The sequence below is a fragment of the Lepisma saccharinum genome, chromosome 17 (genome assembly GCF_977018435.1).
Source record: "Lepisma saccharinum chromosome 17, izLepSacc3.1, whole genome shotgun sequence".
In the NCBI taxonomy this organism is placed as follows: Eukaryota; Metazoa; Arthropoda; class Insecta; order Zygentoma; family Lepismatidae; genus Lepisma; species Lepisma saccharinum.
In genome coordinates this window covers 17,466,248-17,490,930 of record NC_139245.1, presented here as the reverse complement: position 1 = coordinate 17,490,930, position 24,683 = coordinate 17,466,248, and the positions used below count along the sequence as shown (strand labels likewise).

At 40.8% G+C, this 24,683-nt stretch overlaps 1 protein-coding gene across 3 annotated transcripts in view; it reads right to left on the bottom strand.

Annotated features, from left to right (window-relative positions):
- The window catches only part of LOC146001554 (pseudouridylate synthase RPUSD2-like), a 1,108,196-nt gene that overhangs the window by 79,477 nt on the left and 1,004,036 nt on the right, over positions 1-24,683 (bottom strand). For all 3 annotated transcript variants that reach the window (XM_083139021.1, XM_083139022.1, XM_083139023.1), the window contains one exon: positions 6,244-6,331. In XM_083139021.1, coding sequence (XP_082995147.1) covers positions 6,244-6,331 — 88 coding nt within the window. The remainder of the gene's footprint in view (positions 1-6,243; positions 6,332-24,683) is intronic.

Sequence of the window (24,683 nt, the reverse complement as noted above, 5' to 3'; positions counted from 1 at the left end):
TAGTGCTTGAGTGTCATTCCCTTACCGGGGTTCTGACTCGTGAATTCTTACATTGCTTTCTTCTTTATCATGTCGGTATAGTTCCCATATTTCTTTGATGTCGTTCTTGCCGCTGTCGCCATATTGATTGGTTAATTCATTGGCTGATGTTGATTTCTGGTAACGTGTCAGCAAGAAATTATTGTATCCAGATATTTTTCTTTCGACATCTTCCATAACAAACATATCCCAAATCAACTATAACTGACCATGTTTCCATACTTCTCTCTCTCCCTCTCTCTCTCTCTATAATACTAATGCGAACTGTCCAAATTTCACTACCGTCAACGATGACAGAATGCAATATTTTGGAAGCTATAGTCTAACTTGATGATCGTCCCGAGCAATTTTACTGTCTTTATTTACACTATTAGTAAAATAATCTCTTATATTTAATGCAATTGCAACTTCTGTTTCAGCGTCCACACGAAACACTTTAGCTATCATTTATTGGTTCAAAAAGCTACATTCTGGTTACGGGTCATCTTGCGAAAAGTAGTCAGAATTTTTAAGATTTGCTGCAGTCCGAGGTAACCTAGAATGAAATTCCTAGATCCTCCAGTGCCTCCGCCGCTTGCAGGATGCTGGTACTCCCTCCCGTCTTACCACCATGACCGCAGACACCGCTAGGCCGCAGTTAAACACCTGATTCGGAATCCGTACATCCCGCACAAGTCCTTACCCGGTCGCATCCGGTACAGTAGCTGAGGGCGAGTTTAGACATGCTACTACTGTCGGAATAAAAATTATGGATACTCGAATTTGGACTCCAATTAAAAATTAACCAGAAGACGTACATAAAAACGAGTTGCATCAAAATTTAGCTTATTCAATTCTGCGTTAATCTATGCTGTTAAGCTTTTTTTTTCAGTATGCTGACTCACAGTGACAGCCCGCAGTTTCCACGGACATCACTGAGTGCGGTGTTGTCACCTTACACGTACATCCTTACTCCGTTGAATAAGATTCTGTATAAACTCGGTTTCGCAATGTGAACTGACTATGCCAATGCAAAGAGCTTCAAAACAAGGCCAATATGTATTTGCAGGACTACCCACAAGGAAAAGCTTTTTCAGAAAATTGATAAGAACGGTATTTGACTAATATTATAAATCTGAAACTTAAGAATTGTGTTTAAAACCTTTCTGCCTGCACTGTACTTAAATTTCATGACGATTTGACCACTCGTATTTTATTTATAGAATTTCAAAGAGAGTGACAGTTTGCAAAAGTAAAAAAAAAAGGCATGTTTTTTGTTCTCACGGCCATAAAAAATAGAAGGCACACTAAAAAAATGGTTAACACAGTAGACAAAATCGTGTTCTTATTTGGCTGCAGATCGTATTACCTGCATTAAGCGGCACGTCGAAGAGAAACAATTGCAGAGAGGTATATAAAGGGGAATAAGGTGGGAGGTAAAAATCCAACATAGCAATTTCATCATCGGATCATTTTACGATGTTAGAAATGTTTTAGAATCCCTTATTTTATATATTCACCAAACACACTGGTGATGCATTGTAATTTTCGAATGATTTGTAATGGAGTTGTTCTCGATTTGGTACCTGATGGAGGAGAAATTTCAGTGCTTTAAACTTCAAAGAAATACTTGGTTTGAGTTGCTGTTTTAAGTCCACTTTATGCACAGTAAGGCTAATCGGGACTGGACCTACAGTTTAAAGTGGGATCCGAACCATTTGTGCCTCCACCGGGTATTGAACCCGGGACCCCTCGATTACAAGGCAATGACGCTACCACTGCGCCATGGGGGAGGCCCTCAAAGAAATACTTGCAACATCACGTGGTAATAAAAGCAAGTAGGGTACAATCGTATACCCACATCGCATTGTTTTTATTTGTTGTAGTCAAGTCCTTCCACAAGCTTATTGCAATAATAAACACTTAAACCTAAACCCAAAGGCGGTTGTACTTAGTTTCCCTTCCGCGTTTAGATGTATCGACCTAGTGACGTCTTCTGCTGTTGAACATTACACTACTCGTGACAAAGAGTCAACAACACTACCCATCTTCTTCTGGACACATTCCTATGCATTATGAAGGATATTCGCTAAGTACGTTGCACACAAGTAAATTTCCTTGGCAACTGACGTCACACAAGTGTCCGCTCAGAAGAAAGGCTAAACACATACAGTTTTCCCTGTACTTAAGTGAAGGTTGCGCACGCGAGATTCGACACACACACACAGATAAGAAATGTAAACGCATCAGATGAAGCAAAAATGCATAAAGCCTGTGGCTCAGACCAAGTATTGAAGTTCATCATCGAGAAATTAAAGTACATCTCGACATAGAAATACCCACTTACATCTTATGATGCACTTTGGCGTTACCTTTTCAAACGACATACAAAAAATGCTTCAAACTATAAACCTGATTCTTGGCATAGACCAAGAAGCACACTTTACTGTATCGATCGATGCGTTTCTGGTGCATTTAGTTTTCTGTGTGCATGATCAATGTTGGCTATGGATGTGAATGACTGGTGTTCTTGGGTAGGCATTCGACTTCCCGAACTCGATTCTTCGTGGGGTGTCACTTGTTACATCTTTCAGCAACATACGGACTAATGAATGCTTGATTGACTGAAATAACATTTTTGAGTGCGTCCACACTTGGGTTACTTGCACCCATCACATTACACGGAACCCAACCCCTTACCGTAGCTATAATAAACACATGTCTCTGAAGACTGAAAGCTGAGGCTGTAAAGGGGCACTCAGCACAGATATGGACAAAACGCAACCCAAAGAGGATTATACTGGCCGTAGGCCCAGACGCCAGAGCCCCGTGCGCCTGCAAGACTGCAGTTACCGGGGTGAACTGCTTGGAAGTGAGGTTGATCTTTTGGTGCCTTCTCAAGGAAATGTTTAGAGCCTTCCAGATGGCGTAGTGGTAACGTAATCAAGGGGTCCCGGTTGATTTATTGATTGATTTGCTCTATTTTACTTCGCTTTGGTGCCACTTTAGGCTAATTTGCAAAGATGGGAATGAGTGATGATATCATGGAATTGATGAATGGACACTCACAGGCCGGGATTCGAACCGCAGCGCGATGTGCTAACCACTCCGCCACGGAGGCCGGCTCAAGGGGTTCCGGGTTCGATACCCGGTAGAGGCACATAGCGGTTGGGATCCCACTTTAAACTGTAAATCCAGTCCCGATTACCTTTCTGTGCATAAAGCGAACATAAAACCAATCAATCAAGAAGATGTTTGAGAATGAAGAAGCAGAGAAATCGCGTAAAACCGTGAAGGAAAAAGCGCCATTAGGAAATACGAGCCAGAGAAAGATGAAACAACCAGAGTTGCCCTCACAAAAGCAAGGGACCTAACTGCCTTGCCGCGAGGATAGTGAGAACTTACGTTTGAAACAAGCCAAGAAACACATTACTTCAATTCCAAATTTTATCATCGCGTTGTCGTGCAGTGGCTACGCTCAGAAAGTAAAATGAAGGACGCCGTCTCCGAGTGCTTCTCGCCACCAGAGATAGGAAGGGGCTATTTCACACGAATCGCATTACAATCGCCAGGAAGATCTGTGATCCGCATAGCAGATCAGGCTGAAATAAATCGATGCTTCCAATGAACGGTTTCGGTAGGATACGAACACGAGAAAATCCACGGTTGATGAAAGACAACATCTCCAGCATTTAAAGTAGTGGGATTTGGGTAGTGACGAAAGGGAGGGCATTCACACACTTCTTTTTCGTGCACGAACGTGTTGCCGATAAGAAAAACCTTTTCCTTTATAAAGGGTGTCCCAATAAAAGCGACGGATTTAATATGCTTAAGAAAATACTGTATATTTACAAAATAACAAACAATTTTTTTTACATCATTACAACGGGTAAATGTTCCGATTTAAGAATGAAAGATGACATCCGGCATATGTCCCCCGACTAGATCGAGAACGCGGTGTTTTAATGTCTGCTGTCGAAGCTGTTTCCTCAAATTTTTTGATCAACTTGCGAAATGTACTCTCTCACTAGGCGCACTTCCACGTCTAAGGATTGCACGAAGCTTCCTCTCTGCATAACACTCGCCATTCTTGTAATGATTTTTCTCTATCAAAACTTGTTGTTCCCTTGTGTAACGCTCCATGTCAACTAAGCTGCAACAATCACTGATAAAGGAACTTGTAAGAACAGTGTTACCAACCCAACCACAAGACAATGTTGCGCAAATCAAACTTGACATTCTTAAATCGGAACATTTACCTGTTGTAATGATGTAAAGATACTTGTCATTCTTTTTTTAAAAAAGTATTCTATTAAGAATATTAAATCCGTCACTCTTATTGGAATACCCTTCACAAGGGAGAGTCAAACGAATACGTTGAGAGTCCGACAAAAATTTACAGGACAGACTGTAAACGGCTCCAATTTACATGAGGTATCAACTGTCATTTACGAAACATCAAGGCTGCAACACTGATCAAGTGAGATTCACATAACCATTTTTGTCATTTTAAAGATGGCGCCTCCAGCATACACATGCACCAGCGAAGAACAGTGGTTTCTTGTCCTGTGGAAGCCTAAAACGTACAGACACTCTACGGCAAATGAAAATCTAATGTCTCTATGCATGCTTACCACGCCAGCAAGTTTACAAATAGAGGAGGAAGCTCGACAATGGCCTCAGTCCGCAGGCAGATGGGTGCACAGACCTTCGCGGTGGCTTATAAGTACACTGGGAATTTTAGGTTTTTAACCTTTTTCCTGTACAGGTATGTAAGAAATAATAAGTTATGTCAGCTTTTCGTTAAAAAATGCAACAACTGATAAAGTTTTATAGTGGCTAAAAACCTATTTTGCTTGTTAGAACCTATTTTAGGTTTATTCGCCTAAATCAAGCTCTTTTCTAGGATTTTAAATATTTTTAAAGGTTTTCCAGAATTTTAATGTCACACAGAAGCATTTGCGTTGTTTGGCCACTAAAAAATTCAATGACGAACGTGTTTGAGACAAACTCTCTGTCGATTTCCCTTCCTCCAAGTGCTTGGTGATTTTTCAAAGCTCTAAACAAAGCAAAATGTCTGGTACCACTGTTACCTGTGTAATCAAAGTGGTCTGATCTGTGTGGTCTTGCTCACTTTCGCGTCACTTCGGTGCTTTGTGGCATTCACGCCTTGCAAACTAACATTTCAACATTGAAGTTTGCACCACTGACTATGTTATTGTTGAAATATTATTTTCAGCATATAAGATGATCCTCACAGACAAAATTGCGGAGTTTGACTGTGGGTAACCTGAAAATAGATTTTTGCCTAACTATACGGCGAAGAGTGGAAAATTTTCAATGTCAAGTTCTGCCATCGCAACACACATAACGTTATGCAAGGTAGTGCGTATTTCAGGATATAGATGTCCCATTTTCATTGCCGGTGACCACACCTATACTCCATGAGGCCTTAAAAAGATCGCTTCGCGGGATTGCAGCACACGACAATATGGGGGTGTGTCTGCGAGAACCAACCAGGTCCGCGAATGAGGAAGCCCGGTTGCCACAGCTAGCTCGCTGCACCCTTCTGGAAGGGTGAGTGACATCTGCCTATTGCTACCTCGGCCTGTTTGTTCGGCTGAGGAGCAGACGACACGAGAGTATCGGCAACAGTGTGCGAGCGACGTCTGCTGTTAGCCCGCGAAGTGCTCTTTCTAAAGCCTCCTGCAGTATAATCAGAATTTTTACAAGAATTTTGAACTATTTTAAGTTTCTTTAAACCTACTTCAAGATTTTCCGAGCCTAACTTAATATTTTTAGGACCTATTTTACGATTTTTAGAACCTATTTTAGGGGTTTTCTAACCTTTTTTAGGATATTTAGAGCCTATTTTTAGGAACTTAAAAGCACACTTTTTAGAACCTAAAACTTCGAGGTCTACTTATAAGTGACTCCACATGAATTCAGAATATTCTTTTTCTTGAGATATACAGGCACTAACTCAAGACTTGAAAATAAACGTGGATTAGCAATGGGTCTATCCTAAATTGCAGCGAACTTGTGCAACCCTACGTGCAGAAAGCTACTAGTTAAAAAACAAAAACAAATGAAGGTTTAAATTTGACTCATGTGATAGCAGTTCATATTTCGTTTACAGGAAAACACTTAAGAGAGGGAATATAACTAAATTATTATCATAAAATGTTAAGTTGTAGCACTATCGACATCTACGCTAACACTCACCATTCTCAATGTAGTAGGAGGTCTCATTGTAGCGGTCATCCGTGAACCCCGGTCGCTTGGCTTTCAGAGCCTTTGTCTCCAATTTCGCCTGCAAGGAAAAGAGAAAATTTAATTGAATTTCTTTCTAAACGAGTAAGATCACTGAAAGCCGACAAAGAGTAAGAATGAGCAGGAATTCAAACACGAAAAAATGCGAGTAAATCATACACACTTTAGCCACCAGATAGCACTGCATAGAACATGTCAACAGCTACGTTTTGTGTCTGAATTACCAAGGACATTCGTTAAAACCGCGAAATATCACGGAGAAGAGTGTAAGGGTGAAAAAAGGGTAACGTTACCCTGTGCTCATTGTACTGGCACATAGAGAATATGTGGAGTTAGGGCCCCACACATATTCACGGTCTGTCCTTTTCTTCTTCTTCTTTTTTAAGGGGATGTGATCAGCTCAACGCTCCGGTCGCCTTTTCCCAACAGGATACAGATTTATTAGAGGCTGGGTGAAAACCAGAGTGCACCTTTATTACTCACCCCAGGAATCGAACCAGGGTCACCTGGGTGGCAGACACTCTATTAGATGACAGAAGGAGAGGAGTGTTTGCGTGTATTGGTAAATGCAAAAATAGTATGCGTTAATTGATTGATTGAGTTTATATTACTTCGCGTTTTGTGCCTCTTGGCTAATTTGCGAAGATGGGGATGAGTGATGAAATGGATGAATGGACATTCACAAACAAGCAAGGCCGAGCGGGATTCGAACCCGGGACCCTTGGCGTCGCAGCGCGATGTGCTAACCACTCGGCTACAGGGTCCGTCTAGTATGCCTTAAGGACACACAAGTGGACAATATTTTAGAAACACCACGCTAGCAACCCAACAGGCAGCTGAGTAATGCACAGTGTGGGGAGTGATTTCTTAGTACACTTTCTTTCTACACCTCCCATGATGGTGGCAGTTATGGACAATAAATATTACTTGTACATCGCCATTGAGAACTTGTGACCATTTATACCCTTCGAGTACTGTTCATCAATTGACTTCTTCCAGCAAGATATAATTCCCCTAGCATCAAGCAGTAGCTCGTCACAATGTAGTTCTAGGAACAGCTGAACGACTTCAAAATACTGCAGTGGTCCCCGCAGTAACCAGATCTCAATCCACAGAATATCAATGTACGAAGAGATTACTCAACATTGAGAAATCTACAAGATTTGCGCGGTGCAATAAAATCTATACTGAGCAGTATATCTGAGTTACTTCATAGAAATTTCAACAAGCCAAATTTTGAAGTACAATATACGTATTTAGAAAGATTTAACACTGTAAATCAAAAATAAAAGTTGGGTCATTCCATGATTTTGTGACGCACTGATTTTTCATGTCAATGTAACCATATCATGTTACATATCGTTGTAAAGCTTAAATTCTGCAATTTCTGAATATGGAAACAATTTTACTTTCAAGATGGCCACATTCATGTACAATGCGGTTGGAATAAGTTCATCAGAAAATCAAGAAAGCTTCTGACTTTTACGGTACTTTGGATGTAAAAAAAAGATAAGGAAAAATAAAATAATAATTTAAATGTGCTACTGGCCAAATAATATGACGTATATGGAGTGTGTAAATGCCTTAACGGAAGAAATCTTGTGCTGCTAGCTGTTAGTTCGAGGGTCCTGAATGTGCTTCATATCGATGTTACGTTAGTCACGAAAAAAGCAACATATTTTTAAGGCTTTGTAGAAAAAATAATCAAGAAAACAGCAAAACTCTTACACCAAAGTTAGTCTGAATATAACCAACATATGACCTCATAAACTATATTTGGAAATATTGCTCCAAAGTACCAATAAAGGCTGTGACTAACGAAACCAGATCAACGTGGCTAACATAACTTAAATAGACAGCCCCTACAACATGGTTACATTACACACATTTGCTGGCACTATGTGTAAACAAATGGGATAAATGTTGTCATAAGTATTGAATTATTTGATGTTTTAAGTCTACTTTATGTACAGATAAGCTAATCGGGACCGGACCAACAGTTTTTAAAGTGGGGTCCGAACCACTGTGCAATATGTCTCTACGAGGTAGCCAACCCGGTACCCCTTGATTACAAGGCGACGACGTTACCACAAGGCCATCGTGGAGGCTCTAGTGTCACACATATATAGTAGATACAATGTTAAGATGTAGCTCACAGTTGCTACCAACGCTGGGACATTACAAGATTTAGTTTAAAATATTCCACATCTTAGTGCCATTCAACAAGCCTGCTAAGTGAGGGCAGTAGGACGCCCTGTTATGTTCCTGTTATAGGAAAACCGGGAACTAAATACCAATCACTGGAACCATATCATTTGCCACGGAACAGTTAGAAGTAGACAATGCAAGTAGTAAGGGTTCTATTGCCAGGAATGTGATGTATACTTAAATCCCGGTGACTGGAGAGTTGTGTCATATGATGATAAAATACCAAGGTAGGTGGTTATCATTGATATAGTACAGAATGAAATTGAAGTATCCGTTATGAGCAGAGCTGGCCTCTGGAAAGGGACAAGATTTTTTATGAGGAGGCTGACCTTTTGAGAAAAAAAAAATCAGTCCTCCAGTCATGGTCAATAGTAGAGGACATTTTACATTGAATAAATAGATTTAATCAGTTGATGTGAATAGAGAGAGACCTCTCTATCTCCCTCCCTCCCCCCTCTCTCTCCATATATAAGTTTGTTAATTCAAACTTGTAATGTCAAGAATATCACATTGTTATCATCCTTAGCCTGGGTATTTCTTAAGTTGTTACTTTATGTTACGTTAGTCACATCATTTGTAGGTGTGCATACATTTGTTACAACGATTTGCTGAATTTCTAGAATCTGATATCTTGTCAGTTCAGTCTTCAGTTGTTCAGTACACTGCAGAAAATTATTCATTAGATTTGTAGAATAGGAACCTTTGTCTTTCTTGCATTCAAGTTTTTGTTTCATTATGTGTGGCATACAAAAAAGCACTATGCCCAATACTTGTCATGAACTATCTACGTGTCTGTACTTTTCAATATCATACTGTGCATATGCCTTAATATACTGATCGGGTACCTTAGTTTGTTTCGTTAGTCACAATGGAATGACCCAGTTCCGGAAAAGTTGCTTATTTTTCAGTTATGCAGGTAAGTATATCGCCGTAGTATGGACAACGAAAGTGTGATCCAAATGGTAAACATTGCAAGGTTGCAAGAGGTACAAAAGCATCGACGTCCTCGTGCCTAGTTCATTGTCTTGTTTTCTAAGGTGCTGCGGGTAAGGGGAGGGCGGGGGCATGTACCCCAAGTGTATTGTTACGCGAAATACGAAACCATATTATCAAAGAAATGACTCTGGAATGAAATTTGGAAGACAGGAGCTAGAGACAGTGGGGAGAGGTAGAGAACCTTAATTTCCTTCTGCAAGACGTTACCGGTTCTCATTTACTCATCGTTGCGCGTTAAGTGGTTGCGCGTTTATCCACGCTAATTTCCTTAATAACCAAGTACAGACTTCAAAGTGGGAGGTGAAGAATAACAAAGTTATCCTACTTACTTGCTACACAAGGTTGTTAAACTCGAGCAAGCGATAATCGGCAACATGTAACAAAAGAAGCTCGCTTTAAGTCTTTGTCATGAATTGGTGCCCGCCGTAGAAGTTGACACAGTACATAAAGACAGAGCGCATCCAGTTTTCTGTGAACAGACAAGTTCAGTGGAAAATATTGAACATCTCTTATCGAACAAGATGATGCTCTTTATGTTATACGTTAAAAAAATTGAAAGTATTTGTGTAATAGCAGAGTGCTAAAATTGTACTCTGTAATTGGTGATAAACAAACGAGGGGCTCTGAAGTAAAACTTGATACCCCACTCTCCGTTCAAAATTGAGTTAACACTGGATCAAGAAGGCCCAAGTGGGCAGGCCATGTGGCACGAATGGGAGAGGAAAGAAGAGTTTACATGATTCTTGTCGGAAAACCTGATGGTAAGAGGCCCATAAGAAGGCCAAGACGAAGATGGAGGGATAACGTTGAGATGGACCTAAAGGAAATCGGTAAGGATGGAAAAGACTGGGTTGATCTTGCGCAGGATAGGGACAGATGGAAGGCTTGTGTTGCTGCAGCCATGAACCTTCGGGCTAGAGAGTTAGCTAATTACTGGATTCAGTTGCTGCACAGTCTAAAGTTGCTGTACAATAGTGAATGAAGTTTCTTCAGCAGCCGGTGATGGTCAGAAATACACGAGAGCATCTGGGTAACCCATAAGCCATAATGCAATAGACGAACTTTCACCTGCGTTTTTCTGGGTTTCATATTTTGGTGGGTTATCTAGTTTTATTCCCGAACCGCTCAAATAACAATTTCACATTTCTTTTGCTCACTCACAGTACGCACACGAGGCTACTAGAATCTTGAGATTTATTTATATGTGGGATCTGATAAAATAAGCCGACTGAGAATCGAAGGTGGTTCATATTCTTAACATACTTATTCGTAACAATGTTTAGTGTCATATTTAAATGACGTTCATCATTTGCGACGATAAGATATATAGTGGTGCACATATTCTCATGGCACTTGTTTTATATGTAACTCGCATTTTCTGAACACGACTGATACCCTGGAAATTTGTTTTTAAGGTGTAACATGCTCAACACGTATCCTTGTTAATTTGCCAGCTACTTGTGCAAAAAGGAAAAAAAAAACCGCACATCTTCATGTGTAGGAAAACTAACGATGTGAGATCCCTCTTTCTTCAGCTCAGTATACTTGTTCAAATTGTTGTCAACTCTCCGGTTATCAGGAGGGACAAGGCTACCAGAGTGAGTGAAAAACTTTAAATCTCAAAGTACACTGTTCGTTGTCCGCCATCTCAAAAACAGATGCTTGCCTTCATCTCTGACTTGTGATGCCACCTAAGATAATTTCCACGAAGTACAGCATTTGCCCACTGAGTAGCATCGTCGATAGTCCAGTAATATTATTTTAATGCGATATTTCAAGATCAGTATAAATCAACTCTCCTTCTGAACCTCGCAATTAGTCAAAAGTGGTAAAAACAATGAAAAATAAAACAACCAATCAATTTCGTGACTTTAGCTGTTACGTCGGGAACGCACTTCATCGTAATTCACAAATGAAACACAGGGATCCAGAGCGAACCAATCACAAGGCAGAATATAAGCTCCGCCTACTTATCCACGCACATTTACCCTTACACACGTTCTCCAATTACATTGCCTGCTGTCGAGAGCAACATACGTTAGAAGTAAACGTTTATTTAACCTGGCTGGTAACCCGAGAACACTTGTTTGAATCAAACCACCAGTAAAGCTCCAATTCGTATTTTCGTGAGGCTGTAGATAAAACAAAGGAGTAATTCCAGTCGACACAGACATTCTAGCCTGGAAAGAATGTCTTATTTTTTCTCTTCTTCTCCTTTTTTCCACTGAACGCACTTCATTGAAGGAAAAGGTCGACAATATAGTGCCATTGCAACACAAACATTACATTACAAAAAAGAAACGACAGGGAGGTACTTAGATCGACAACCTCCCGGACAAGACACCAGCGCATTAGCATTGCAGACTGATCTAATCAAGAACTCTTTGGACACGAAAGCACGTACAGACGATTGCGCGAAAGTGCGTCTCCTTCTGTAAACCAATTTACGGACGTCTTATGTGATGTTTAATCCAATTTTGAGGGATATAGGAAGACTTGAAGCCGAGCTGTAAAAGCAGATTCAGAATTCTGCCGGAGGGCCGGGACGCTCGTAAAATAAGACTCTGAACCGCCTAAAAGGGGAACATTCCACGCCGAAGGAGCCGGCTTTATTGCAATGGCCAGGTAATTAAGCCGGTTAAATAACAGGTATTTCTTATTTACTCCAGATCTCCCTTACTTTGTCTCCCTGGGGGGAGGAAGAGAAGGCTTTGGTGCCACCTGGGGCAGGGCAATAAAATCCCAGGCTCTAGATTAGCCACTCCGATGATCCTGAAAAGAGAGATCGCTCTAATAAACGATTGTCCTTGGTCCTTTGGTACCAGTTCACGCGTTCTTGCACCGCTTCTTTTGATTTCGTTTGAAGTCAGATACCCTGCCTTGCGAGAAATAAGAACTGTAAGGATTGGGTTTTCATCCTCAAAGAACACCCGTTGCGTTTACAGTTCATATGCAGTGCCCAATAGGAAGAGCAGAGTTATGAAGAGGACATGGTTTTACAGCTACGAAAGTGCTGCCTCACTTAGTCCAACGCCAGCATTTCGAATACTTCGAAATATGTGTATTATACTCATTTTACGTTGCGGCGATTACGATTCGTGATGTTTCTTTCTTTCCTCTACTTTGGTTATCTTACGTCGCTTTTATACCTTCTGGGTTAACCACGACGATGAGGATGAGCGATGAACTGAACACCTGTCTTCAGGTCGGAACCCAAACCTGAAAGTAGACCACTTATTGTGCTCTACAAATTACTCTCACATTATTACAATACACTTAACAATTCTTGTGTTTCCTAAAAGTTGAATACAGGTAATACTGTAACATACGTGAAAAGTAAAGCAAAGAAAACTTTCTCCTATCACAGGGGGATTGTCAAAGTAGGGCTTCACACATTTTCCATCATGGAGGTGATAGGATCAGCACCAACACTCCGGTCGCCTTTCCCTTCAGTAACTCGTTTATCAGAAATTCAGTGAACACCCAAACCTTTTAAAACTGAAAAAGCACCAGTTCATTTTGATTGATTGATTTGGTTAATTTTTACTTCTCTTTCCTGCAACTATTAGTTAATTGCGAAGATGAGGATGAGTGACGATATGATGCAATTGATGAAGGGACAGTCAGGCAAGCCCCAGTTTACATCACCCATATATATATATATACACAATATATTTTTATAGCTACTGATCGGTCATGAACTGATGAATGCTAGTTCGATGGTCGAGCGCGCTAAGTGGTCGATTTTGATCATGCTACCGATGTTCCTGGGTTTGACTCTCGGCCTGGGCATAAATATTTTTTTCTGAGCGTCTTTTAGTCTAGTCATTACTCATCCTGATCATCGCGATTAGCGATAAGTGACAGAAATGCGACTACACTAACAAATAAATTGATGAAATGGAGAAGAAAATCACAACGAAATATTTGCAAACTGTTTAGAATTACAGTAGAATGGTTTCGTTTCCTACCACAATAACCACTACACAACAGACGTTGGTGAGCATTAGAGACGGCGGTGTACAGTCATGGAAAAAAGTTCTTCCCCATAAGGCTTTAATAGGAGCAAGTAATGCAGGAGGGTAGGCAACACATATTGCACCCTTCGATGATCGGGTGATTTTGCCTGTCTTAACACCGAGAAATGTGTTCCACGCGAAGGTCAACATGACAGGAAAGCAAAGAGGGTCACGTGACTATTGGTTACGTGGAGTGTTGTGCTTCTCCACGTCCCCAGTTCTTGATCCACATTGCAGAAAAAGTAGAGCTGCATGCAATATATGAAAATAGGTTGTTTTCAACTACACGCTTAATTATGATTTTCCCAATTGTAAATCTATCAGACGTGTCTCCCGATTTAGTCGGGACAGTCTTTTACTTTGAATTCCTGTTTCTTCATAGGCGTAACTTGACGGGAGCAGAAAGGGCATTTGTAACCCCCCCAAAAAATCAGGTTTCTTAAAGCTGCTAAAACAGGAATTAAATACTATGATTTGACGCGTCCAAAAAAAGTATTATATTGAAAGATTGTTCCCAAATACGTAGATAGCAATTTAATACTTTGAAAGTGTCTCAGATTTGTTTATTATGTCACATCTTAGTGTGGCACAGGTCTACTACAAAAGTGGAATTTCGTAACAGAAATATGAACCCACTCCTTTTATTTCGTAGCCGATTTCATCTTGAAACTGAAATTAAGAATATTAGTTAACAAGGTAAAAAGGTAAAGTGTTCCCCTGTGCATAGCACCACGCCATGAAGGCGTATAGGGGGTGTGGGGGTAACGCCCCACACTTTCTTGATCCGGTCGTGAGTGGGGGTGATGTGATCAGCATCACGCCCCTGCCGCCTTTACCCCCCAGGGTTTCCCCCAGGTACCCATGTTATTCGACGCTGGGTAGACGCCGGGACCGCTTCCACCGTTAACAAGGTCATTGGTAAACAATAAAAAAATGTGTTAGACCCAATTCTTTAATACCTTATCATAATCTTTATCGCAATTTTAAATTTTGTTGTAAGTCCAGTTTATGCAAAAAAAAAAAAGGTAAAGTTCTCACCTGTGCTTAGCGCTACGCCATGAAGGCGTATAGGGGGTGTGGGGGTAACGCCCCACACTTTCTTGATTCGTTCGTGAGTAAGGGTGATGTGATCAGCATCACGCCGCCCCATACTTTCTTGATTCGTTCGTGAGTGGGGGGTGATGTGATCAGCATCACGCCCCTGACCGCCTTTACCCCCAGGGTTTCCCCCAGGTATCCATGTCATTCGACGCTGGGTGGGCGCCGGGGCCGCTTCCAACGTTAGAAAAGTTCCCGGGCTTGAACCGGCCGGGGATCGAACCCGGGGCCTATAGCATGGTAGTCAGACGCGTTACCGACTGAGTCACCGGCACAGATAGACTAATCTGAAATGCATACAGTTTAAAGTGGGATCCGAACCACTATGTGCGATCACCTGGTATCGTACCCGAGACCCCTTGATTACAAGGCCTTACCACTACGCGATCAGTGAGGCGCACACAATCTTTGTATTTCGACCTTTTTAAACCTATATGTATCATATAAGAGGTTGTTTAACGTTGCTATGCCTCTATGGATTATATATAGCCAGTATTCGAGCACATAGCGTCAGGTTTCATAGAATATAAGCTTCTCTTGCATGTTTATGGTTTCCTGTCTGCAGTAGAAAAACTGGCAGGTTCCCGTAGCTTTTCTTTCAATAGTCTTCCAATGGTTGCATATCATATCACTCAAATTTGATTCATTCGTTGCGAACACAATCCCCGATGGCGGAGTGGGATCGTGGGCGCCTTGTAATTAAGGGATCCCGGGTTCGATACTCGGTGGAGGAACATAGTGGTTCGGATCCCCCTTTAAACTGTAGGTCCATTCACGATTAGCCTAACAGGACATAAAGTGAACTTAAGACACCAAATCAAGCAACCAACACAATCCCGTTATTGTCCAGATTATCGAATCCAGAGCCTTCGTCGCGAATAACATAAGCAGGAAGACAACATGAAATAACCGAACAGAAACAGAACCTAAAACCTACATCGGATAGATTGGATTAAGTCGACGATACAGCACGGGTTCTGAAATGAAACAGAATACGAAAGTTGAGGGACCTCTATACGCACCCACTTTTCCTCCACTCAATGGGGAAGATATCCTTCTAGCTCAGAAGCCTTTACGTAGGAGTGCCCTGAGGGAACTTCAAGGCCACTACGATAAAGTGTTCTACGTGCAGCGGCGTATACTCTGGGTCATCTAGGTAATCGCAGATGACCCGGCTGTATTTCTTTTTTTTAATATATATATATATATATATATATATATATATATATATATATATATATATATACATTTCCTCGCAATATTCTTCCAAACCAATTTCGATGCATACATTTCCTTGCTTCCAGCGCGCGAATACTTCCAATCGTTTGCCACCGAATGTCCGGGAACCTTTCTCCAGCCGGTGGAATGACTTCAGGGAATCTCACCCTGACGTCATTCCTCCCGCTTTCCTTACAACCCTTGGCGAGGAGGGAGGAGAAAGGAAAGAGGGGGAGGAAACACTGCTTTTCAGGCGCGGTGATTCCGTGCCCAGGGTAAGCTCCTTCTTGTGAGAGTCTACCGGTCGCACTCTCAACCTTAAGAGCCTTTCCCGTTCCCTCCGCTCAACTAGGGAAAACATACCCGGTAGAGTGCGAAGAACAGGAAAACTGAATAACATGGGGAAACCAATTCTACGCTAATTTTCACTTTACATTTGCTTCTGTCTTGCTGATTTCTGTTACTTGAACATAAATTTATCAAAAGGGAAAAGCTTAAATATTGAAGATGAAGCAAACTGAATTAAAATTCAAGGCTTAAGCAATTAAAGCACCTATTTGCTGACTCCCCCCATCCTTGTATTTACAAAAATAGTGATTGTTTCTCCTCTCTAATCTTCAAAAGCAGCGAGAATACTTATCTCACGGAACTGAATATTTTTTTAAAGGGAAACCCCCCTCCCCGAAATCCTACAAATATCTAATTTAAAAAGTGTATAGTGGTAATTCATTTTACTTCATTAGCAGGATTAAACACTTTGCTTAATACGTTCTAATAATCTGAGATTCATCTTCAGGACTTCTAACCCCACTGTTTCAAATTTATGTGGCGGCTGATAATAAGGGATGATCCTCATCCCGAATTAAAATTCTGACTCTGACCTGCAATGATTCGAACTTTTAAAAACCTGTCAATTCGAGCTCGGAAAGGGATTTTTTTTATTATTCATAGGGAATTTCATTCTGAGCCAGGAACACAACAACAGAAGTTTGGCGCGTGAAACTGAATGCGTGTAGTCGTTGGCTTCGTGCTGTGCTTCGTGTTTATTATTTATTTAGGTGTTAGTGTTTGTCGTGATAGTGCTGTGTTAAAGGGTAATGGATGTGATACAAGATTTGCTGGTGAAACCTTTTGGAACAAGATCTTTTCAGGAGAAGTTGCAAATTGTTAATACAGGTAGGCCAGTGTCATCGCTTGAACTTATTTCTACACACAAAGACAAAATCGGGAATATGTGAGGCATTTTCGCAAGCAAATTATGACAAAACACCATGGTTGACAGGAAGTATAAGTGTTAATAAGCTTTGCATTTTTGTTCGCCGTGCTTACTTTTCGGGGCTGAAAAGAATGTATGGACGCGTGACTGTAATCTTTGCAACACTTGTGCCAAACATGAAAAATCCAAAAGTCACATAACTTCCTTTGTTAAGCTGCAATCTTTCGCCCAGACACGTATTGACGTGCAACTGGACAAACAGCGTGCTTTGGATGTAGTACAGCACAAGTAATCGGGTCCTGGAGTAAGTTGAATTTTGCACTTAAATTAATATTGCGGGTTTTTATTTCACTAGTGCACGTCTTTCATTTTTATATTTCACAGGCTGTTTTTTTATAGCTTTATAATACTGTCTTGTTTTATTATTTGAAATTCTACGCGTATAGTAAACTGCAATAACGAGAATTAATTGATTGTGATCGTAGCAATAAGACAAACATTCCGACGCAATATTCCTAAATCCAATATGGAGCGTGACATAAATTGCACGGAAACTTTTGGAGTTTGAGGATCAAAAGGTCGGAGATTACCCACTCGTTAGAACCAGCATACGCCACTGTCTACGTGCAATGACGGGACCAAAACATACGTCAGATAGCTGTGTTCCTCCTTATTTCGTACGCCATTGATAACTGGAACACGTGACCTCGTCTTTGGTAGAGCACAAGCCTGCTTGCTTGCCACCACCCTTTAGTTCAGTGACCTTCGCCCGTAGTCAGCAAGAGTGAATGACTCACCAGATACTTGTTGTCTGTGAGGCTACACAAGAATAGATATTTCGTTAGTGGCTGTAAGTATTGTTTCATCTGCAGTTATATCAGTTAACATTTCAATAGTTTCCTAATGGTTACGTTAGTGATAAACATGTAAATTAGTTCTCGAGAGTGAACGTTTTATCTATTTGAACGGGGGATTTTTATAGAGCCTGCATGTATTATTTTTTCCTGAAACAAGAAGAAATTCGAAGACGCAAAAAGAGTTGTATAAGAGTAGTTAACAAAAGGAAAAAAGAAGAAGAAAACGAAAATGTAAATGCTGAAATAAATTATGGTAGAGATCGAGTGAATAACATTTTGTCATGGGGCCTCCTCGATGGAGTAGTGATAACGTCGTCGCTTTGTAATCAGTGGATCCCGGGTTTGATACACGATGGATGCACATAGTGGTTAGTATCCCACTTTAAACTGAAGGTCGAGTCCAGATTAGCATATCTGTGCACCAAACCAAAACTAAGAAAGAAATTGTCACAGTGTAAGAAAATTTCATGTTCAACCAGATACGAAACAAAAGGGAATAATATATTGCAGGTTGGAGTTCACATCTGTAGCATCTAACCAGCACAATTATGAATCGCAACATATCGTATGAGATCCATTTTTATTATACATGTATGATAATATAAGAGAAGTAGAGGAAAGAGAAAACCAAGCGAAACACGGACGCCTTCTCCAGAATTTCAAATCTCGTTACATAAGGTTCTGGGTTGGAGTCCCGAACAGGCATGACTTTCTTGTTCTTGCCCTTTTATCTGCTTCATTTCATCATAATTCATCGTTATGGTTTACCTGCAGGGGAAGAATAATGACAATAATTGCCAATACAAAGCCAATGACAAACAGAACAACTCGATTACGGAGGTGCCAAGAAGAAACGAGACTTGACAGTTTCTCCGCCTCTCGGTTTGTCGAATTGAAAATTGCTGTCCCGTTCTCGGTCTCGACTAGTTAAATATAGAAATCGAAAATGTATGTGAATGAATATACATGTATTTTATATATTCCGGTTTTGTAGGAGATTTCGTGAGAGATGAAATAAGTACACTTCCATCGTATTTATTTTTATAATTTTTATTCCCTGTTCGATGATCGCGACGATAAGGACGAGTGACCATTACACGAAATTGATGACGAAATAGTCAAACACCCCCGACAAGGACGGTACTCAAAACCGGGAACTTTGGCGACGATATCGAATGTCAATCACTTAATGAGCTTGACCACCGAGCCTGCTTAATGTTGTTTCTCTCAGGAAATTCGTAATAACTGTCAATATCCCACATTCACTATCATTTTCTTCATAATTTATCTTATTGTTGTGATTAACCTGAATTCAAAGAATTAGTTGAAAGGCAAAAATGCAAGATTGAATGTCTCTGATGTTACTTCGTGCCGAATAATATGACGTGGTATTATGATATGAATTTATTAATCATATAATATGCCTATTCATTTCATTGATTGATCCCAATTGAGCACACAAAATATGCTATAATGTCCACTCCATGGAGGAGTGGTTAGCACAGCGCGCTACGATGCCATGGGTCCCTGGTTAGAATCTCGACTTGGGCGTGGGTGTCCTTGGTAAGTGTCCCTTCATCAATTTCATCATAGCATCACTCATCTTCATCGTCGCTATTTGCCAAAAGTGAAAGAATAGCAAATCTAAATAACAAACATCCAATCAAATCGAACATCTCTACCGATTTAATTCTATACGGTACCGAATTCCCACTTTATTACTGCATCTTAAGTCATTTTACAGCATCTCAATTGTTTTCCGATTCGAAAACATTTGGAATGTTGTCTTGTGCAGTTGATTGTGCATTGTTTCGTTGTTTGGATTGTTTAATTAACGTCGCATTAATTAGTTTTAGACCAATCGTGACGGGGGAAGCAAGAGCACAAAGAAAGCGAAAGAGACAAGGAAGAGACCACGGCTTTCTTTAAAGATAGCATCCCGTGAATACAACTCAAGTGACTGCAGAATATTATGAATAAAATTTATTTCGCTTTTTCCTTTTATTTCTGTTTCAGTTATTTTACTTCGCTTTTCTTCTACCACTCGCGTTACTCGTGTCGGTGAGGAAGAATTATAAACTCGTGAAATGGACGATGGTACAAAAAAATATATGCCTCTCCCACGGTTCGAAACTGTCAGTACAAAATATTGTCTTATATTTAAAATTTACGGGCAAATATGTTTTGTCAGGTAGCAATTTTCGCTTATCTCTTTCTCAAGGGGTTCCATTGCCTCTCTGATGTCGTAGTAGTAACGTCTTCGCCATGTAATGAAAGGCTTCCGAATTCAATACCAAGTAGAGAGGCTTTGGTTCGAATCCCATTTTAATCTGTAGGTCCAGTGCATGAACTAGACTTAAACAATTAACGTGTGGCATGTGGTCTGTGATGAGAACCATCATTTCAGCGAACCTTCTTGACAATGACTCTAATATCACTTGATAGAATAGTATTTCCTTACGAGTAGCTCTTGTCAAGAAACCAGTTCCTGAAATTTTCTTCTGGAGGCATCGTAGCACCCAGCTGTTTGTTGTGGCTGGGGCACGAGTCATGTGACTCATGCTATCAAAGCTCAATCCTTCCCGAGAAGTCAGAATCACCAGGCAAACTTAAGCGAATATTTTGTTATTTGGGTTGCATAAACAACAGGCTTTAAGACGTTACGAAATTCTACGTCCCGTGGCCCAGGTATTTTTTTCTCAGACTGTACTTCATAATGAACGTGTTTCACTTTGCTATAATTCGCAAACGGATCACAAGCCCTCTCAGTTGCGAAACTCTGCTACGGCAAATCCTTTGGCGTATGCAACCAACATTGCACTACAGCGTAATGGGATTACATAACCACAAGGAGTATTCGATCCGCCAGATCAGACTGAGGCAAGGACGGAATTACTAAAATCTACATATAGGGTTAATTCACGTCAAATAAACTCCGCCCCCAACCTCACTCACTGCGATTTTCACTATAATTGTTGAGTTGTTGCAGAATCTGAATTAAATTATGTGGAGACCCGAAGCAGCAAGCAGCAAGGTTGCTACTTTTGCGACAAAGGCCAAACAAAAAAGACATAACTTCTTTCCGTATCTCGCAGAAATGTCATTCTAGGTCTCTTTGAAACTAAAAGACGCTATTTCAATTTCAAGTCACGCAACATAGATTTTAAACTTAAAGTTAGACCAAAGAACCCCGAGCACCAAGACGGGCCTTCCCGACGACGGAGTGGTAACGCTGTCACCTTGTAATCAAGGGGGACTGGGATCGATCCCGGTGTAGGTGTACTGCAAAATGTTTCGGAAAGGTCTGGTCCTGATTAACCTGCGAACAGAAAGTAGGCTTTAAAAAACCTGAAGAAGAAAATTGGCCAAAAAGTCAATCTTTATGGCCACGTTTATGCACGGAGAAACTAATCGGGACAGGAACTACATTCCAAACTACTCGAATCAGTGTGTGAATGCGCCTCCACCGAGGATCGAACCCGGTAAAGAGGACTGGCAACTGAAAATGCACTACATGGGAAGAAACAAGGAGGAAATATTGTATGAGCTTAAACATTAGTTGGCTTATTGAGTACATTCATATATTACAATTAGATGTAATACTGATGCTTGGGTTGGTTGGTTGATTTGGTGTTTTAAGTCCACTTTATGCACAGTAAGGCTAATCGGGACTGGACCTACTGTTTAAAGTGGGATCCGAACCACTATGTGCCTCCACCGGGTATCGAACCCAGGACCCCTTAATTACAAGGCGACGACGCTACCACTGTACTGATGCTTGGGGAAATTTGTCAAGAGAGCCCAGAGATTTTGAGGGGATAAAAAAATCAATTTACAAACATCCACACCCTCAATTAAATGAGTATGGTAAAGGTAAAGTTCTCCGTGCAGCACCGTACCATAAATGCATATTTAGGAAATGTGAGGGGTAGAGCCCCACACATTATCGATCTCGGCCATATTGGAGGTGATGTGATCAGCACCATGCTCCGGCCGGCTTTACCTCCAGCGTTGCACCTAGGTATCCACTGATTTGAGTCTGGGTGAAAAAATTCCGATCTTAGATCATCCAGTCCGGGAATCGAACCCGGGTCTCCCGCGTGGCAGTCAGACGCCCTACCGACTACACCACCGATGCTCTTCATTTTAAAAATTTTGAATAAATATTTTGTTCCAACAGTAATACGCAGCGTAATTATATTGTATAGACCTTGGAACAGATTCTGCAGAATTATAAAATCTCAAACTGTGTTTATCATTTTACATAAATCACTGAAAAGTACGAACTGGACACATAATCGTGTTTTTCGTTTTTAAAAAGCCAAAACTTGCATATTTGTATTTGTACAAACGAGAGAAATTGTTAGGTTTGATTAATGTTTGGATCATTAATCGTACAAACATGATCCTTGTGGGTGTCACTCAAATTAAAACATCGCGGGACAATAAAAATTCATCATTTGTGATAGGAATATTAAGTAAATGTATTTTTGTGCCTGTGCGATCAGGAACGATAAAAGAAACTCGGCAAGAAACATCAAAATACACAGAACAACCACAAAAACACATTTTCGATTTACACGTAAACAGATTTAGCTAACAAGCTTTCCTTATATATATATATATATATATATATATATATATATATATATATATATATATATATAAGCAAGGAGGGCCAAAAGGGCTAAAAAAAATCAAAGAAGGAGACCGGAAACACTTACCTGACAGTGGAAAAATTCAAAATTTTCGCTAACTTTGTCGTAGCTTCTTCGGTGAGAAGAAAGGTTATGTCTCTTTCTTCTCACACCGAAAATGCTACGACAAAGTTAGCAAAAATTTTGAAGTATTTCACTGTCCGGTGAGTGTTTCCTTTCTCCTTGTTTGATTTATATATATATATATATATATATATATATATATATATATAAAAGAAATTTAAATATGGTCCCATATTTCCAGCGACACGGTACAGCACACAAAGCGTCGTGTGAGAACCAGACAGACGTAGCTCCAATTTATCGAAATTTACAGGAGTGAGGAAAAATGTATTCTTAGGAATATGTCTTCTCAAAAAGAGTCAGGAAGTTGGAGATACGTGACTTCACCTTACTGTTAAGGATTAGATATGTCGATCTCATCCCAAATAGAGCTCTTCAGAGTTTATTTAAACAAAACTGAAAACTGTATTTTTGGAGTTTCGTTCCCTTGGTTCTCATATGACGAAAGGTTCCGTTCGTCATTCAATCTCCCACAGAGGTCTACAGCAAGCGTTGGTCCATTTCCTTCAATAACCGTTGACATTTTGCAGATCCCGAGCGGATCATTCCAGTAAGAGATCAGGAGCCTCCCCCCCCAAAAAAAACGCGCAACAGCAAGCCCCCCCCAAACCCCTCAACCCCCGGCGCTGCGAAAACCAAAGTGCAGGGTTGCAGGAATTTTATTGCGTCGCGACCCAGAAAGGCAGCGGGGAAGGGACCCGTTCGAAAAGAATCAATCCCAGCTTCCACGCGGTGATTGCGCTATTTGGGTAGAAGAACGCGAGCTGTTTACAAAGTTAACTCAATTATGTATGCAGGATGAGGGAGGGGGATGGGAGGAGAGGCAAAGCCAGGCACGGGGTTGCTGAGAACCTGTGGGAGTGACGCCAGCTGCGGGAATCGCCGGGAAGCCGCGGCCTCGAACGGGAATCGCAAACGTGATCTCACATTCATCGCAGACATCTTCCTTGCTTGTGCGGGGGAGGGGGTGCTTTTGTCTTGCTGCCTTGGAGAGAAGGAATGAAGGGTGAATTACAACTAGTGTTCTCTCTCTCTCTTTTTGCATTGTTTCCGAAGGCATTCGCTCACACACTACAAAGGGGGCGGCCAAACCAAAAGCTACACTGGAGAAGAAATCATGTTGACAAAGTTTGCTTAAGTATAATTTTCGTCCGTTTCATGTTCAGTTAGGCTGAACGGGACTTACCTGCAGTTTAAAATTGGGTCCGATTTTTTTTTTTTAAATTTAGCGTCGCTATTATGGCAATTTTGGTTAATCGCGACAATGAGGATGATTGAAAGTATGACGACATTGATGAAGGGACACTCACAAACAACACACACACCCATGCCGGATTCGAACCCGGGACATCTGGCGTCGTATCGCGCTGTTATAATCATTCCGCCACGGAGCTTGCCAAATGTGGTCCGAAACACTATGAAAAATGCACCCATGGGGATCGAAGCCGTGACCGCTTGATTATAAGGCGACAACAGTAACCACTATGTTATCGGAGAGGCCTCACAAATTATATGAAGGTACAGTCATCCGCAATAAAAATTAAGGCACCTCCATCCCTGCACGGCGTTATGCGTGTTGCCTAACTTGATGGCGATGACAGATCGTAGTAACCACAACACAGTTAGGCAATACCCACAATGCTATGTACGGAAGCCAGCATTTCAGGATATAAATGTGCGTGTTTTATTGCGGATGACTGTACATGTTCAATGTAATGCAATTTATTTAGCTGGGTGAGCCACTTGCTTAATGAAAATGATCATTGTTCATAATTATGTTCATATTTAATTCCATATTTCGATTAATATAACTAACTATATATTGACATACGTAACACTTTTAGCACGTATAAATCCGTTTCCAGTTGATAAGTACATACCATATTTCCGTAAATTTCCGTAATGTCGCCGGTATTGTGATGTTGGAACAAAGCACCATCTCGTACTGTTAATCACGACATCTCCGAGACGAGATATCATGATATCAAGTTACATATTA